At 43.5% G+C, this 19874-nt stretch overlaps 1 protein-coding gene across 1 annotated transcript; it reads left to right on the forward strand.

The window, feature by feature from the left end:
• The first annotated feature begins 6242 nt into the window (after nt 1–6242).
• On the forward strand, nt 6243–13774 carry LOC125897548 (serine/threonine-protein kinase PAK 6-like). Its single transcript, XM_049590953.1, is given in 9 exon segments — nt 6243–6631; nt 10116–10724; nt 10965–11420; nt 11973–12081; nt 12125–12177; nt 12384–12440; nt 12899–13058; nt 13061–13200; nt 13619–13774. Coding segments are annotated over 9 exon segments (2046 nt in total). The 5' UTR covers nt 6243–6325.
• Nucleotides 13775–19874: the final 6100 nt, after the last annotated feature.

The following is a 19874-nucleotide window of genomic DNA, read 5'->3' on the forward strand; positions in this document are numbered from 1 at the left end:
TGTTAGCCTTTGAGGCTGAACCCAGAAAAGAGAGCAACACCTGCTGGAACTCACGAGTACTGATGTAACATTTGATTTCATGACTGAGAGGCCTTTATTTCATAAATACTGTGTGTTAGCCTGTTAGCTTAGCATACAGTTGTTATCTTAGGGTTCATTCTTAGCCTATGATTAGCTGCTAGTTTAGGGATTGTTGTAAGCTTATGGTTAGTCACCAGGGATCATTGTTAGCTTATAGATAGACTGGTTTTTAGCCAGCTGTTAGTTTGTGAAACATTAGCTAATGCTAACTCAACTGTTGTAGCTCAAGTGCCGTTGTTTTTGTAAGTTTTCAAACTACATTAAAAGTCTCGCATTTCATTTTGTCACTTTGACCAGAAACAAAACTCCTGTAGTGAAAAGTGAAATATAATATTCATTATTTTCATCTTTAGGGCCGGCTGTCGAGAACCGGCTCCAAAACTCTGATTCAAGTGATAATGAAGAAATTTAAATTTTGATTCAACTTATCGGTTCCTATGCAAACGCACAGTGTCTGTGGACCTGACAACCTGCTGCGCAAACCGACAAGGAAAGATTTTAAAAATAAAAGTTTTTTTTAATGTAAACTGACATGTGACCTGTTCTGACTCCGCCCCCTCAAAGAATCAGGATCCAGAATTGTTGAGAACTGAAAATTAAAACAGTCATATATTTTTTTTTAAATATATTTTTATATATAGATTATAGATTATATATTTATATATATGTTGGTAAATGTAAATAAAACCTTTAAAAGAAAAGATGTGATGACAGGAAACACATTTTAAATGGAGGTCAGAAAGCTGTGCTTTGGTTCCCTGAGGAACTGTTTTTGTTCAGAGTGTCTGAACACAGCAGGTCACCTGTGCAGGTACACACCTGACACACACCTGACCAACCTAGTGTGTGTGTGTGTGTGTGTGTGTGTGTGTGTGTGTGTGTGTGTGTGTGTGTGTCAGTAAGCTGATCTGTGTGAATGGAGGGTTTGGTGTGAGACTGTAACTGATCTGAGCAGAGCGACATGTTTCCTTCTCTTCACTCTGACGTCTCTTGTTTGGTCTTGTTGCCCAGTCGAACGACTCGGCAACTAATTGAATGCTAATTTCACTTTTCACTTCACAACATGTTTCATCTCATCACAGGTCAGCCTGACCACTCATCAGTGAAGTGAAACACATGTTTGAGTTGTTTTAAACGTGACTTATATTAGACATGTTCATAGTGTGTGCTCAGTGTCAACCTCTGACAGTCGGACTCTAAATGAGCCGAAACACAGCACAAACATTGAAAGAGACAAAATCATCTGTTTGTAGTTTCAGTCTCTTTGGTTTATTTCTCAGATCAGAATTAAAATCCTCAGAAACTTCAAACCTCGACATCGTCTCGTCTCTCGTGCACGTCATCAAACAACAGATCATAGCTGCTTTGACACATTCACACAAACACTAACGTCCAGTAACCTGAAGTTTCCTTCACGTTCTCATCCCGACTCATTATATATCACCGCTCTGTCAGCTGACCTTTACGTCTAAATATGATGTGCCGGGTATCTTCCTGTGTCATGGACGGCGTGTCAGTTTACAGCGTGCGTTGTGTCTTTTCAAAACACACTTCAGTTTCAAACATACAGTTTCTGCTCAGTAGATGTGTGCCGTCTCTTTGTCTCTATGTTTCCTTCAGTTTGGGAGCAGACGCACCAGAACGCTTGTTACCGATGTCATGTGATGTCATGTCATGTGACACACATCACTGCTGTATCACACTGTGAACCCTGATCAATCCATGACACAAAACTCATTTGTCCCTGATTGTTAAAATGACATAAAAACTTTTATTCAACACAAAAGCTTGACATCATTTTTCATGTTCAGTCAACAGTTTCTGAGTTTTGAGTTAATCTGAGCCAAATGTATAAAGATGATGTCGCCTAATAAGCAATAAACAACAACACTGTCATTGTGAACTTAACAGATATTTTTATAGACCAATGAAGTTAAAAAATGGATGTTAAAATGTTAACGACATGTTTTTCTATTCATATGAAAGAACTCAAACTTCTGTTAAACCAACACAAACTTCCTGTCAGACGACGGTCACATGACACATTTATTTGATGTTACTGTGTTGTACTAAACTAAAAGTTTGTAAGTTGAGCGGGTGTGTTGGTGTTTACAGAGCAGGCCACACACACACCAGCTCATGATGCTGTTGTACATTAACTCCACTGACCTCTGGTTTCACACAGGAAACAAACACTCTGGAGTTTGTTGGATGCGTCCGCCTCCTCACAGACACTTTGTCGCTCTCGTACTGCGCTAACGTTAGTGGGCGGTGGCGTTACAAACTGCTGCTGGCTGGTGCGTTTCATAACGGTGTGAAAGGTGCGTTTGTGGGTATCTGGTGTCTGGATCACTCAGAGAGGGGCGGGATTTGACGAGTTGGGAATAAAGTGAGCTGTCGGCCCATCAGGCGTCTGTTGAATATTCATGAGGTCACTGCGTGTCATTAAATGAAATATGGTTCAACCAGTTATTATAATCTGTCAAACATATTTTCTCAGAGCCTTTATTTATAAACATTTCCAGGTGAATCTCAACCTTAATGACGGACAACGTGTGAAGTGTCAGATCGACCAATCAGCAACCAGCTCTCTGAAACAGCTGACAGTTCAGTTTTTCTAACTTTATATTTTTGTGCTGTCAAAGTGTTTTTGTGTTTCCTGCATCACGGTGACATCATCTGTCCTCCAGTGAAACAGTGAGGGCATAGCTGTGAATCTGATCTGTCACAATCGATGTCCCACATGTGTAACTTTACTGTGGAAACTGAGTCACACAGGAAGAAGTGCAGCCTGGTGCGTTTTCACTGACCGTCATCAAAACCTAAAGTACTTCCTGAGTACAGTCACACTGGCACATGGAGACACAGTCCGACTGTCCTGATGGTGGACGGTCCTGAAAGGTTTGCTGACAGAAATATTTCACTTTGAGACATAAACTGAGGATTCTGGGAAACGTGGTGGCGTCTGCAGGTAACACACTGTTTGTGTGAATCACTTCCTGTTAGGGAAACATTGAGGATGATTTGAGGAATGAACCAAAGTGACTGAGAGAAACTGTACAGACTGTTTGACTCAGGAGCCTCCAGAGTCTCTTCACTCTCAGTGTTTGACAAACAGCTGAAGACGAGAACGACCAGCTGAGCAAAGAAACTTCAGAACAAACAGTTACTGCTGTGAAACTCTGTTTACTGTGAACAGCTGAGCGCCACGAGACAAAATGTTACAGGTGAAACATTTATTTCATATTTTATGTTTTGATTTCGTGTTTTACAGTTTCAAAATAACAAAGTTTGGCCCCTGCATGGTCAGTGCTCTGCAGCGCCCCCTGTCTGTATCCAGCTCACAGTCTTTCTTCATGCTCTGCTCTGTGAGCTCTACCCACAGGTAGAGGTGATGTTTAGGTTGGGAGGCTGTGAGGGGTGTGGCCTAACCTTCAGCTGGGTTGTGATTCTAAGGCAGACTAAGTAGAGTCCAACTTCACTGAGAACAGATTTTGTTTTTTTCTGTGTGAAGTGTTTCTGGCAGTGATGAAGGTGACGTGACCTCCGAGCAGGTTTTGCCTCAAAACATTTTAAAGAAGAAAAGAATCTTTGAGGTAAATTGTAATGTATTTATAGTTTGGCTCCTCAGATCATGAACTGTGTGTGAGTCAGTGGTGTGTGTGTGTGTGTGTGTGTGTGTGTCTGTGAGAGTGATTCACTGTGAGCTGGTTGTGTTTCAGGTGTTTCAGTCAGTCTGAGGAGCTGTCTGGTCATGTAGTGTGTCGGGTTGATTCCTCAGGTATGTCAGTCACACCCTGACAACACAAACACACTGACTGACCTCAGACTTCATCATCTGCTGTGACATAAATCTGAACCAAAGTAAAGATACAGTGAAACATGTACCTGAGCAGGTAGAGGACAGTATACCTGAGCAGGTAGAGGACAGAGTACCTGAGCAGGTAAAGTACAGAGTACATGAGCAGGTAGAGGACAGTGTACCTGAGCAGGTAAAGTACAGAGTACCTGAGCAGGTAGAGGACAGTGTACCTGAGCAGGTAGAGGACAGTGTACCTGAGCAGGTAAAGTACAGAGTACCTGAGCAGGTAGAGGACAGAGTACCTGAGCAAGTAAAGTACAGAGTACCTGAGGAGGTAGAGGACAGAGTACCTGAGCAGGTAGAGTACAGGTACCTGAGCAGGTAGAGGACAGAGTACCTGAGCAGGTAGAGTACAGAGTACCTGAGCAGGTAGAGGACAGTGTACCTGAGCAGGTAGAGGACAGAGTACCTGAGCAGGTAGAGTACAGAGTACCTGAGCAGGTAAAGTACAGCGTACCTGAGCAGGTAGAGGACAGAGTACCTGAGCAGGTAGAGGACAGAGTGCCTGAGCAGATAGAGGACAGAGTACCTGAGCAGGTAGAGTACAGAGTACCTGAGCAGGTAGAGGACAGAGTACCTGAGCAGGTAGAGTACAGTGTACCTGAGCAGGTAGAGGACGGAGTACCTGAGCAGGTAGAGTACAGTGTACCTGAGCAGGTAGAGGACAGAGGTTATGAGGGCAGTGAGAGGGAACAAATAAGCTGACTCTATAAATGTCTGTAGTGATTCAGCCGATCACTGTCGATCACAGACACGCTGTTAATATTAAAATATACAGTATTAAATAATTCATAAATTCATTTCAATTTCATCATTAGATTTTAAATTGTGTTGGATGAAAATTAAATTCAGCAGCTTCTTATCAGCTGACTGACCGGATCAGATCCTCAAACATCCTCCACCACTCCCACTGAGCAAACACAGAGGAGGAGAGAGTGACGAGTCTCTGCTCTGCTTCGTCTGTTTTCAGCCTGGACCAAACTCACCTGAACTGATCTGAACCAATCTGATCTGATCTGGACCTCAGCCGACTCACCTGAGGGGAAGATACACTGACTCACAGGTGAGACCAGCTGACGGTGTTACAGCTGCAGGATCTTTAACTTCTCACTGAAATCAAATCAACATAAAAAAAAAAACTTAGATGTAAAAGTATAAAAACATAAAGACATTAAATAATTAATTTTTCTTTCAAATAAAGTTTAACTGATGGAAAGTGAATTTAAAATTTAAAAGCTCTTTATTTATCTATTTATTTATTTATTTATTTATTTATTGCAGCTGGTTACAGGTTTAAAAATATATTTGCTTTCTGAATTTAAAAAAAGTCAAACTTAGACGAAACAAATCTAAAATCAGTTCACAGGTGCAGAAATGTAAACATGATGAATAATAACAGAGATGACAGGGTGGAGATCAGTATTATTATTATTATTATTATTATTATCATGCTATGACCTTCTGATTAATGTTCGTTCATTTAATCACAATCAATTCAGATTAAAGTAAAACAAATATATTAAATGTATAATAAGATAAAATAAATCAAATTTCGCCTATTTATCAGAAATATCTGGAACAAATATTTCATCATAAAAATCTGCAAACAAACCGATGTTAAACTGATGAAATATTAATAAGAAGAACTTGTTAATCTAAATGTTTCTGGCGTCGTTCTGCTCTCTGCTGGTCAACGATGATGTCATCAAGATTTAATCGTCTTTAATTTGCTTCTTTTTGTTTTGTGACTTAAATGTTAATGTAATTAATTAATGCTGAAATAAATAATAATTTTTTTTATTTATTTATTTTAAAAGATATTTTTTGGGCAATAAATAATAATTTTAAACAGACCATAAATAATTCATTTATTTCTGTGTCTGTATGTTAATGAGGTGGGACTCCTACACATTTATTTGTTTAAATCATCAACTTTTATCTGCTTGTTTATTCATTTACTTTTACACTGATTTATTTCTGTATTTTATTTCATCGAGTCCTATCTGCTCGTCTACGTGTGACGCTACATGTGACGGTACGCGCTGCTGTGTTTGTGCCTGCAGCTCTTATTCAAATGACCGTTGATGATGCAGACAGGTGAATTCTCACCTGGGCTGTTTGGTTGGTTTGTGACACAGAGGGAGGAGGAGGTCATGTGACCGTAAACCACCTGAACAGGAAGAGAAGCTGTCAGTGTACCTACACGACAACCGAGTGTGTGTGTGTGTGTGTGTGTGTTTATCATGAATGTGTGTGTTTTTCCTGTGTGTGTGTGTGTGTGTGTGTGTGTGTGTGTGTGTGTGTGTGTGTTTAATGTTTGTTTAGTGTGTGCATGAGTTTAGTGTGTACCTTTAGGTGTGTGTGTATATGTGACCGTCCATCATGGCTCAGTCCGATCAGCTGCAGCGTTCATCTGGTGCTGAGGGTGCTACTTCCTGTTGTCTCCCTCAGGTCTCACCAGCGCTCGGTTGCTGTGTTGCCGTGGCAATGTTCCACCGCAGGAAGAAGAGACGCAGGCCACAGATCTCTGCGCCGCAGGACTTCCAGCACCGTGTCCACACTTCCTTCGATGTCGCCTCCGGACGCTACGTGGGTCTGCCGCCACAGTGGCAGAGCGTCATCGACACACTGAGGAGGCCACGCCCCCTGGTGGACCCCTCCAGGATCACTGAGGTCGAGCTCAAGAAGGTGAGATCACAAAAATATTAAAAGTCACATTAGTATTAAAAAGTGATGTTAGAATAAAAAGTCACTTTAATATAAAAAGTAAACGCAATAATATAGAAGTCCCATCACAGTGCTGTAAAAAGTCACGTTAGAATGTTGAGTTTAATACTCGTGTTAGTATGATTGGAGTAAAAGGTCATTTTAGCATATAAAGTCAAATTAGTATAAAAGTCACGTTAGCATAAAAGTAAAAAGTCATGTTTCCATAAAAGAAAAAACTCATTTTAGCATAAAAGTCACATTAGTATAATAGTAAAAGGTCATGTTAGCATAAAAAGTCACATTAGTATAATAGTAAAAGATCACGTTAGCATAAAAGTAAAAAGTCATTTTAGCATAAAAAGTCAGATTAGTATAAAAGTAAATCACATTAGTAAAATGTCATGTTAGCATAAAAAGTCACTTAAAAGTCACAGTATAAAAGTAAAAAGTCACGTTAGCATAAAAGTAAAAAGTCATGTTAGCATAAAAAGTTACGTTAGCATTAAAGTAAAAAGTCACGTTAGCATAAAAGAAAAAAGTCATGTTAGTATAAAAATAAAAAGTCACATTAGTATAATAGTATAAAATCATGTTTGCATAAGAAGTCAAATAAGTTTGAAAAGAAAAAGTCATGTTGGCATAAAAAGTCACGTTCATCACGATCCTGCTGTTCATTAAAATACAGACTTGTTACTTTAATAGAAAACATAATATTTGACGCAGTGTGAACACATAAACGTATAAACTGTCAATAAAGGATCTAATCAGAGTTATTGATCAGCCACAGACGATCATTTAAAGAGATTTTTCTCTTCACAGTGAAACTAAAAAGTAAAAAACTCTCCTTCAGCTCGTTCAGATCCAGAACTCTGAGCGTTAGCTCGTCAGCACGTTAGCTCGTTATGACTCATCAAGTTTAATCACAGAAAAACAACTCAGTGTCTCGACTCTGTTTACTTCAGGACCCTCAGTAAATCTGAGTGACGCTGTCAACTGATCAGAATCTGTTACTATCAATAAAGACGTTTGAGGCCAGTCACAAACAGACTCTGTTTAAACTGTTTATTTTTACACTGTAAAATGTTCCAAAGTGTTCGTAGGCCCGATCTTCAAAATAAAAGCCTCAGGATTCTTAGTAAAGCTCATCAGTTGTTAAATATCAGCTGACAGTCACATGATGTGTCAGGGTGATGTGTTTGAGAACATCAGGAAACTTAGATAAAAACACATGAACAATAACTGCATAACTTATTAAAGATAATTAAAGTCTATCAGTGCAGTAATGGCTTCGACCTCGGCTCACTGTGTCTGTGCTGCTGCAGTTTTAGTTTGTCAGCGAGAGGAAGCTCCTTCCTGATTGGTCTGTAGAGTGTGACCTCATCTCAGTGAGGTCAGTGAGGCAGCTCTGCTGCTGGTTGGTCGTCAGTCTGGACTCAGATTTTTAGGATGATACAGATGCTGAACTGCTTCCTGTCTCCATCTAGTGGTTAAAACATCACACTGCTCCAGCTTTTATTTTGAAAATGGAAGGAAGGGTCTGACAGGCTGCGGCCCAAGAGTCTGAGAACAATGTCCTGTGTGTCTCTTCTGTCACTTTCCCCTCACACCCTGATGGACACCGTCAGGAGGTGAAGGAGGATTCATATGGACTTACAAAATAAAAGGCGGCGCTCAGAGAATCTGACTGCACCGCCCCTCGGCTCCTTGATGATGTCACAGTGATGTAACTGACGTCAGTCTGCGGTGGTGACGCTGCAGTGTCCTGAACATGCACGACTTGCAGAGCACGGCAGACACTCGGCCCTGTGCGTCCTCACAACTGTTTCATGCAGGCTTCACTTTCAATAATGTTGTTGTAAGCTACTGTCATTACCTGCATCTCTCTCTCTCTCTCTCTCTCTCTCTCTGTCTCATTGTGTCATGTGGATTACTGTTAATTTATCATGTTGATCTGTTCTGTACGACATCTATTGCACGTCTGTCCGTCCTGGAAGAGGGATCCCTCCTCAGTTGCTCTTCCTGAGGTTTCTACCATTTTTTCCCCGTTAAAGGGTTTTTTGGGGAGTTTTTCCTGATCAGCTGTGAGGGTCATAAGGACAGAGGGATGTCGTATGCTGTAAAGCCCTGTGAGGCAAACTGTGATTTGTGATATTGGGCTTTATAAATAAAATTGAAAAAAATTGAATTAAATTCATAAAAACATGACTTCATCACTGAGACTGGAGCTAAAATGACTCATCATCATCACCCTGCTGCTGTTGGACTCACATTTATTTTATATTTCATATTATTTATCTAGAGTTTCATCAGGAATATAAGTTTCATGTGTTTGCATCAGAGCCATGTCCAAAGACACAACGTTAGAGTTTCACTTTAAACAACAAACAGATTAAAGACACAACAGCAAAAAGGCCACAAACAAAAACAAACAAACATTTGAACTGATCAGCGTTCAGTCAGCGAACAGCTGAGGTCAAAGGTCAAACTGTCCAAACTCTGATGACACAGTGAAACTAATCAGAGCTGATCAAATATAAACCACGACTCTGTTTCAGTGTCCTGATCAGCTGTAACAGAGAGACTCTGTGAACAGGAAGTGGACGCCATACTGTTTCCTGCTTAGTGAAAACAAAGATCAAAGTGATCGGCTCTGATCACTTCCTGTCACTGTCCTCACATGTTTCAGACACATGTTCTAACTTGTGTCCAGTGTTACAGGAGCTGCTGACGCTGCGTTCACTGGTTCACTGTCAGTGTTTGTGTGAAGTTCAGCTGATGTTTCCATGCAGGTGCTGTCAGGTGTGTGTCACGTGACCTCAGCGGTCACGTGACCTCGGCTGCCATGTGATCTCACAACTAACCCTGCAGAACGTTAGATTTGATCAAAGCAGTGATGAACTAAGAATAAATTAAAACACGTTTAACTTTACAAACTAAATTTTAATGTTTTGAAGCTTAAATTAAATTAAATCTAGAATTTAGTCAAATTAACTTGAATTTTAATTAAAGTTCAACTCAGATTCAAAACTTCTCTGATGAAGCTCAAATTCAACTTAATTCTGACACTTTACGTGAGATTTTGTGAACTTAACATCTATGTTTTGCTCTGTTGAATAAATCTGAGCTGACAATTAACTCTTTATTGTTACTCTACATTTTTACCTTTTATTTTTTTATTTATTTATTCATAATTTAATTCATATCTTACTTTATTTTACTTTATTTTATCATTTACTATATTGTTGTAATTTATTTTCAAATTATTTTTATTTAATATAATTTTAATTATTTTCTCTATTATTTTATTAAACTTTGCCTCGTTTTACTTTATTCTACATTATTGTTGTTATTATTTGACTTTATGTTTATATGACCATATTTCGTGTTATGTTAGTTTTGTGCTGTCGGCTCCTCCGAGTGAAGAGTATAAATATATTTATTAATATTTGTTGTTTCTCTGCAGACGATTGTTCGCGGGAGTTTTATCGGTCATGGCGACTACATCTCACACGTGATCTCTGAGATGAGCCGTCTGTCCGTCACCAGCTCCAACTCTCTGCGCCGCAGCAGCCCGTCGGCGCGGAAACGCGCCCAGTCACTGGGCCGACTGGGAGAAGTGGAGGAGGATGAGTCGTACCAGTACGAGGAGGTCAATCACTGCGGCGACAGCGGGAAGACGGACGGGAGCTCCACCTACTGGCAGGACAGGATCCGACAGGTGCGCAGCGAAAGCGGCAGCCCCAAACTGAACGGAACTCTGCAGAGAGCCAAGTCCACCTGCGAGGTGGCCACGCCCCGCACACCTGTGACGCCTCAGAGGACAGGCGTGACGACGGGTTCTACAGCCGTGACGGGTTCTACAGGCATGACTGGTTCCCCAGGAGGACAGTACGCCCACAGTGAGGGGGCGGGGCTTAGACAGAGGCCCACTTCCTGTCACTACAACCTGCCGACTGCAGAGACCAACAGCAGAGCTCACCTGAGACTGAAACCAGTAGCCAATCACCTGCCCGACCTGCTGTCCTCGTCCAGAGAAACTCCCAGAAGGCCTTACTCCTCCTACGACCTCAAGGTGAGAGTGAATTCTCTTTCCTGTCGAGAGAACGATGTTTTTTGGTCAAAACGATTCTTCACTAAATATGAAGCTACAGCCTGTTAGCTTAGCTTAGCTTAGCTTAGCATAAAGACTGGCAGCAGGTGGAAACAGCTAGCCTGGAGTCGAGGAACAGTCCGTCACAGGCCCCCCCCCCCCCGCCACTACTGATCGACTCCTGATAACTTAACATGACGTCTTCTGTCTCCGCCCCCACAGGTGCCCTCGCCCTCCTCCCCCCTCCTGCTGCCACCACCCAACAGCACCAGCAGCCCCATCATCACAGGTCGACCTCACCGCCCGCTCCGCCCCTCCTCCAGCTTCAGTATCGGACATTCTCCAAGATCACCGACCCCGCTGACTCAGCCCCGCCCCTCCCCCACAGGCTCCCCAGCACACCTCCCCAGCCGCCCCTCCCCCTCCTCCTCCTCCTCCTCCACCCAGCAGACGGTACCTAACGGAGGTGGGAAGGTGACTCATGAGCAGTTCAAGGCGGCGCTGCAGATGGTGGTGGACCCGGGCGACCCGAGAATGACTCTGGAGAACTTTGTGAAGATCGGCGAGGGGTCAACGGGCGTGGTCTGCATCGCCCGGGAGAAACACAGCGGGCGCCAGGTGGCCGTGAAGATGATGGATCTGAGGAAGCAACAGCGCCGCGAGCTGCTCTTCAACGAGGTGCCGAAACACAGATAGAAAATACTACAGTAAAATAAAATACAATAAGGGAAAATAAAATTGGATAAAAATTTATAGAAAATATTAAATTAAAAAAAAGTAAAAAAGAAAAAGTTGAATAATGTTAAACACAAGTAAAATAAAATAATATGAATTAAAGTGAAATATAATAAAATAAAAGGATTTAGAAAATAATAGATTAAATTAAAATAAAGTAAAAAAAATGTAAACGAAATAATTTTGAAAATAACTAAACAGAATAATGCAAAATAAAAAAGTAAAATAAACTTGAAACAATATAATGTAGAAAATGATAAAACAAAATAATAAAATGTTAATAAAATGTAACAGTCAAATAAATTAAAATGAAATAAGTGAAAAAAGGCAAAATTAAATAATGTAGAAATAATAACAAATAAAATAAAAAATGTAAAATGAAGTAATATAAAGTAAAATAATATAGTTTATAAAAATATCTGTATCAGACTCAGTCTGTTACCTGGTGCAGTGTGACATCATCAGCAGCCTCACCTGTCCCCATGTGTCCCCCAGGTGGTCATCATGAGGGACTACAGGCACCAGAACGTGGTGTCTGACACCCTGTCACTCTGTCACTCTGTCACTCTGACACTCTGTCACCTGACACTCTGTGGAACTCTGGGTAATCACTCTGTCACTCTGCCACTCTGTCACCTGACACCCAGGTGAGCAGGAAGTCTCAGAGTACCTTCACCTGTACTCGGATACTTCAGTGGAAGTAACTGAAGCTGTCAGATAAATGTGGTACATGAAAGAGTTCAGAGTTTCTCTCTGAGACCGAGTACAGGAATCTGACACTCTGACACTCTGACACTCTGATACTCTGTCACTCTGACACTGTCACTCTGACACCCTGGCACTCTGACATGTGTGTGTGTGTGTGTGTGTGTCTGACACTCTGTCACTCTGTCACCTGACACTCAGGGAGTCATTCACAGAGACATTAAGAGCGACTCCATCCTGCTGACACTGGACGGAAGGGTAACACACACACACACACACACACACACATACACAAAATAAAACACAAAACATTTCCATCATGAAACATTCAAATGTCTCCTCCTCCTCTAAATGGATAAAACTCTGAAACATGGCGCTGACGCTCACTGAGCCAATGAAGCGCCGCACCAACAGGAAACACCTTTTATTTTTCCTCAAAAATGAACCAGTTAGTTCCTGGTTAACGTGTCCGGCTGTCAAAATACAAACTGAACCTGAAACTATATTCTGGATGATGGAGATGAGTCAACACACTCTGCGTTCACTCTGTCTGATGAAGGAGTTTAAAATATATAAAGTTAAGTTTATCATGACGTCACTGTGACGGTGTTGGTGCTAAATTTAAACGTTAAAGTTTAATCGTTCAGTTTGATGCACTGCATTTATTCATTACAGGAAATTATCAACATCTTCTTCTTCTTCTTCTTTTCCTGCAGATCAAACTGTCAGACTTTGGTTTCTGCGCTCAGATCAGTAAAGACGTCCCAAAGAGGAAGTCTGTCACTCTGACACTGTCACTCTGTCACTCTGACACTAGAGAACCTGGTCTGGTGCCTGTGTGTGTGTGTCCAGGTGTTCTGTGACAGCTTCCTGTTTCCTCCAGGTGGACATCTGGTCTCTGGGCATCATGGTGGTGGAGATGGTGGACGGAGAGCCACCATATTTCAGCGACACGCCCATCACCGCCATGAAGAAGCTGAGAGACGAAGCAGCACCGGGCGTGAAGAACATCCACAGGGTCAGACACACACACACACACACACACACACACAGACACACACACCTTTATCACGCATTGAGGTCACAGACACAGAACCAGCACTGTGAGGACGGCCTCTCTCTTTAAGTGATGTTTCACTTTAAATTAACAGAGACAAAGTTTTGACACATCAGTGAGTACGAGACAGTTAATGATAGTTTAAAAGATTAAACATTAACTGGACTCACGGCCTGGACCTGCACTGTGGGGACATCTCTTCTAAACATTGTATTGATCATGAATAATTAGTGAACGTAGGTTTGATTTAGTTTTTGGGAGATTGAAGAAATGGATTTGCTCGTAAACCACAGACATGCTAACATGTTAACATGCTAACAGGCTAACGGTGAGCAGATCCACCTGGCAGTAGCTGATGATGTCACTTTCTGTGTCTCAGGTGTCTCCGGTGTTGAAGGACTTTCTGAGCTGCATGCTGACTCGTGACACGAAGCAGCGTTCCAGCGCTGCCGACCTGCTGAAGCACCCGTTCCTGCTGCAGGCTGGCTCGCCACGCTGCCTGGTGCCACTGGTGTCTGACACTCTGTCACTCTAACACCCTGTCACTCTGTCACTCTGACACTCTGTCACTCTGTCACTCTGACACTCTGTCACTCTGACACCCTGAGAACACGCCTGAGACCTGAGACTTTTGGGTGATCTGATCACTAATGGACACGTTACCGATGCAGCTCGTCAACAGATGTCCACACACAGTGATTCCTAACACTACTAAAGGATCTGCGTTAGCTTATAATCACGTGACGCTCACTGATGAAACTTGACCTCTCACCTGAGGAGCCGATCTCCAGACCTGTGGCTCGCCAGGAAATTTATTTGTTGCCATTGTCGTTGAAATGACTGTGGGTTGTTTAACTCGGCATTTTCCTCGACCTCAACAACTTGTCTCTCCTCGTCCACTCTCTGACACCCTGTCACTCTGTCACTCTGACACTCTTGCTGTCTCACGGGCGGCAAGGCTGGAAGTAGGACAGTGTCATTCTGACACTGTCATTCTGACACTGTCACTCTGTCACTCTGACACTCTGTTGCTGCCGCATCTCCAGCTGCTGCTGCTGGTGTGATACAAACTGGGCAGTGTCAGTTGAAGAGGCAGCGGGCAACAACCCAACTCGTCAAATAGCGCCGCTTTGTCACTGGACGTGTCAGACATGTTTGCACAGAGAAGCCTTTTGCAGCGCTATGATACGAGCTGGGTGGTGTCAGTTTGTGATGTCGTCAACAGCTTCAGTGATATAAACTCTGTCACCTAACACCCTGTCACTCTGTCACCTGACACTCTGTCACTCTGTCACTCTAACACCCTGTCACTCTGTCACTCTGTCACTATGTGAATTTTAAGCCAATCCATGATGTTTTGATCGAAACCTAACCACAGACACTACCTTTATTTTGACACTCTACATTTTTGTTTATTTTGAGACGACACAGTGTTTATTGACACGCTGTCTATTCTGACACTCTGTCACCTGACACTGTCACTCTGACACTCTGACACTCTGTCACTCTGACACTCTGTGAGCGGCGGTGTTTGACAAGTTGTGATGAGACCGTGTTGGGATTGTACGTATGAAATAATGAGGCAGCTGTGTCGTTTGGCAGCAGTGTGTCAACCTCGGCATTACTGTCACGTCTCAGAGTGTCTCAGTGGCCGAGTGGTTACAGTGCGCGCCTCGTTACAGCAGCATCTTAGATTTGACTGCAGACTGAACACCTTTGTTACGAGCCATCCCCCTCTCTGTCCTTGTTTCCTGTCCACTCTGTCACTGGTCAAAAACAAAAAAAAAAAATTAGTATACATCTGGAGCGAGCGCTTGTGATCGAATCGCACCTCCCCCAAATAAACACGTAACATTTCAGTCACCTTCAGGAGACGACTGCTGCAGGAGTGTGAGCTCCCTGTTGAGACAGCTGCTGAGAGTCCGTCCACACACAGTGACAGGGCTAACTGTTAGCATCACACGGCTAACTGTTAGCATCACATGACTAACTGTTAGCATCACACGACTAAGGGCTCATTTATGCTCCCTTTACACTCTGACACTCTGTCACTCTGTCACTCTGACACTCTGACTCTGTCATTCTGACACTGTCACCTGTCATTCTGACACTCTGTCACTCTGACACTGTCACTCTGACACTTACCGTCACTGCCCACACGTATTAAAGGGACGGAGCTCCTTCATCACCTCATGTTAACCAATATATCCACCAGGAGGCAGCCCAGAGTCAAAAGTTTATGACAACAGCAAACTCAAAAACAAACATGGCGACTGTGGAGGAGATATTGATAATGTACCTCTTGCATAAAAGACAAAAACAGAGGCAGCGTTGTAGGAGGCGGTGGTCGGTGAGGCCGTTAAACACATCGGTTCTGCTGTGTGTAGCTTCGTTAGCTGTAAGCTCTATTGGCTCGTCCAGATGTTACGATGAAAGAAACTGAATTATTATTTCTTCTTCACTCGTTAGATGTTAGCTCTATTGGCTCGTCAGATGTTAAGCAACACTGCCCCCACGGTTCCTCGTTAGCTGTTAGCTCTATTGGCTCGTTAGCTATTAGCTCTATTGGCTCGCCAGATGTTAGCTCTATTGGCTCGTTAGCTGTTAGCTCTATTGGCTCGTTAGATGTTAGCTCTATTGGCTCGTTAGCTGCATCACACAGCTAACTGTTAGCATCACACAGCTAACTGTTTGCATCACACAGCTAACTGTTAGCATCGCACAGCTAACTGTTTGCATCGCACAGCTAGCTGTTTGCATCACACAGCTAACTGTTAGCATCACACAGCTAACTGTTAGCATCAAACGGCTAACTGTTAGTATCACACGGCTAATTGTTAGCATCACATGCATAACATTACCTAACAGTTACTGACAGGTTTAACGACGAGTCGGTGCTGCTGCGTTAGCTCCTGCTGTCCAGGCAGACGTTGATCTAATAGAGTGCTGAACTCACGCCCCTTCCGGTAGAGCTCATGGGATCGGAAAAAATATGAATGGCAGTGAATGAGGAGAGAAATATTATCTTTTGGTCCCGTTTGAGTTGTGACATGAAATCCAAATATGTCGTTAATAAATTTAAAACATAAATTTTAAGGTCAAGAAAGTCATACTTTGTGGTAAAACTGTTGAGATATAAGCTTTTGAAAAAAAAAAACGTAATTAGAAAGAGTTCACAGGAGGAGGTCACATATGTGACGTCATAGCTTTCGCTCGCTTCCTGCAGCTTGGAGTGACTGCAACCTGGCACAAAACACACAGACATCTTCAATCATAAATCGGTTAATCATGAAACAGTGGAATTTCAGCGGGGAGGCCAAGCTGCAGGAAGCGAGTGAAAGCTATGACGTCACATACGCGACCTCCTTCTGTGTACTAGATTTCATGTCACAACTCAAACAGGACCAAAAGGACAGCCGTCCTTCAGCGCTGTGTCTGAGTGAGGATGTCAGCTGAGTGGGCGGTCCTTCGGTGTGGCCGTTCACACTACTGTAAGAATGTGGTCATGTGACCTCAGATTGTGATGTTGGACAACAGCAACAGGGGAACCTGTCAGATCTTCATGCTGCTCCCTGGTTGACCTCTGACCTTTTGAATTCGTAAATATTATAACATTTTAGGTTCTGTCATGTTTCTGTGTGGAATGAAGGAGGATTCATTTTAGAAGACAGACTCAGACCTGACAGTCTGTAACACGCTGTAAGAAGTGAATGGTGTGGGTACAAACTGTGTCGGCGTGACAGCGATAAATTTTTTAGGAGCACTGAAGTAATAAAACACGTTAGCAACAAGAGTTCAGGTCGTACTGTTACATTTTCAATGTCACATAACGCGTTACACCACCGACTGCTGTATAGAAAGGTGCTGCCAGTGATCACATATCTGGGTGATGTCATCGTGTGTGTGCGTTAGTATGTTGGATGTGTTTCCATTCACGTCTCCTACGACTGCAGAGCATCAGCACACAGTCCTGTTCTTTCAGACTCGACTTTCTGATCTTAATCTGTGAATTATTTTCTCCTGAATCTAGATGAAGCTACGGCAGCCCAAAGGTGACGAGGCAGACGCTCTGTAGGAAGAGGGTTGCCGGTAAGAGCCGTCAGCGAAGGCAGAAGCGTGGGTTTCCTCCAGGTGCTCCAGCTTCCTCCCACAGTCCAAAGACATGCAGGTTAACTGGTGACTCTAAATTGTCCGTAGGTGTGAATGTGAGTGTGAATGGTTGTCTGTCTCTATGTGTCAGCCCTGTGATAGTCTGGTGACCTGTCCAGGGTGAACCCTGCCTCTCGCCCGATGTCAGCTGGGATAGGCTCCACCCCCCCCGCGACCCTCAAGAGGATGAAGCGGTTAGAAGATGAATGAATGAATGAATCTGGTAGATTTACGACTTGATACTTAAAATCTAAATGATTTTAAGACGGTCCTGATCCGGTTTCACAGCGCAGAGACAGCAAACCATGAAAATTGACTTTTACTGAAACAGAACATTTCAGTCACACATTAGAGTTAAAATAATTACAATAGAGCAAAGTATTTTCTAGAGTTTTGAATCTTTAAAGGGAAAATTATTTATTTATTTTATATGAGGTATTTACCCACAGTCAGTGTGTAGAGGCAGGCATTTAAAGGTGCGGACACACCAAACTAACATCAAAGAACTAGCGGCGATGAAAGCCAACTGTTTACAAGCTTTTCAAAGCACAGCAAGCTGTGTCAGTTGCATTTGAACACACTACACGGACTACATCAGGGGCGGGGCTTCGGGGTGAGGGCGGGGCCATTCAGGTGAGCGCATACTGTAACATCCTGTCAGCCGAGGGGTTTCCTATCTGTGCAGCCGAGCACCGCAGCACCTCCACGGACTATCTGTCACGCCACTGTCACGCTCACTGTCATGCTCACTGACACTCTCACCGTCACGCCACTGACACGCCACTGTCACGCCACTGACACGCTCACTGTCACGCTTCACTGTCACGCTCACTGACGCGCGCTAACTGTCACGCTTCACTGTCACGCCACTGTCACGCTTCACTGACGCGTTAACTGTCACGCCACTGTCACGCTTCACTGTCTGAATAACAAACCAGGGCTCGGTGCTCGGTTGGATCCAAGCGGAGAGCCGGGCTAGCTCAGAGACTAGCGGAGGCTAACTGGCTGTGCTTCCCTCCGGTACATTCACTGACGCGTTAACTGTCACGCTCACTGACACGCTCACTGTCACGTTCACTGTCATGTTCACTGTCACATTCACTGACGCGTTAACTGTCACGCTCACTGACATGTTCACTGTCACGTTCACTGACGCGTTAACTGTCACGCTCACTGACACGCTCACTGTCACGTTCACTGACGCGTTCACTGACACGTTTAAAACCTGAACAGCCAATCAGAGTGATCTCTCTCACCGACACTGACACGTTCACCGACACGCTCACCGTTCACTGTCACGTTCACTGACGCGTTCACTGACACATTCACTGACACGTTCACTGTCACGTTCACTGACACGTTCACTGTCACGTTCACTGACGCGTTCACTGACACATTCACTGACACGTTCACTGACACGTTCACTGACACGTTCACTGTCACGTTCACTGACGCGTTCACTGACACATTCACTGACACGTTCACTGACACGTTCACTGTCACGTTCACTGACACGTTCACTGACACGTTCACTGACACGTTCACTGTCACGTTCACTGACGCGTTCACTGTCACGCTCACTGACACGCTCACTGTCACGTTCACTGACGCGTTCACTGACAGGTTGTGTGTCAGGACCTGACACGTTCACTGTCGCGTTCACACGCTCACCGTTCACGCGTTCACTGGCCAGCGTTCACTGACACATTCACTGACACGTTCACTGTCACGTTCACTGACACGTTCACTGTCACGTTCACTGACGCGTTCACTGACACATTCACTGACACGTTCACTGACACGTTCACTGTCACGTTCACTGACACGTTCACTGACGCGTTCACTGACACATTCACTGACACGTTCACTGTCACGTTCACTGACACGTTCACTGACACGTTCACTGACACGTTCACTGTCACGTTCACTGACACGTTCACTGACACGTTCACTGACACGTTCACTGTCACGTTCACTGACACGTTCACTGTCACGTTCACTGACGCGTTCACTGACACATTCACTGACACGTTCACTGACACATTCACTGACACGTTCACTGACACGTTCACTGTCACGTTCACTGACGCGTTCGTGTTATATTGATCATATTTTCAACTTTAAACCTCACTGACATGTTCACTGTCACGACATGTTCACTGTCACGTTCACTGACACGCTCACTGACACGCTCACTGTCACGCTTCACTGACGCCGCGTTCACTGTCACGTTCACTGTCACGCTCACTGACACGTTCACATGTGTTTTGTGTCTTTCAGAAAAGCTGCGGCAGCTGAAAGTTAGTGTGTTTGTGTCACTGTGTGACTTTGGTGTTTTAAAGGGTTAATTCAAATTCACCAGTGTGACACAAACACATTACTGATCATTACCTGATTATTACCTGATCATTACCTGATCACCTGATTATTACCTGATTATTACCTGATCATCTTCACTCATGTTAAATCCAGTTGGAACTCGCAGC

Source organism: Epinephelus fuscoguttatus, linkage group LG11 (assembly GCF_011397635.1).
Source record: "Epinephelus fuscoguttatus linkage group LG11, E.fuscoguttatus.final_Chr_v1".
NCBI lineage: Eukaryota > Metazoa > Chordata > Actinopteri > Perciformes > Serranidae > Epinephelus > Epinephelus fuscoguttatus.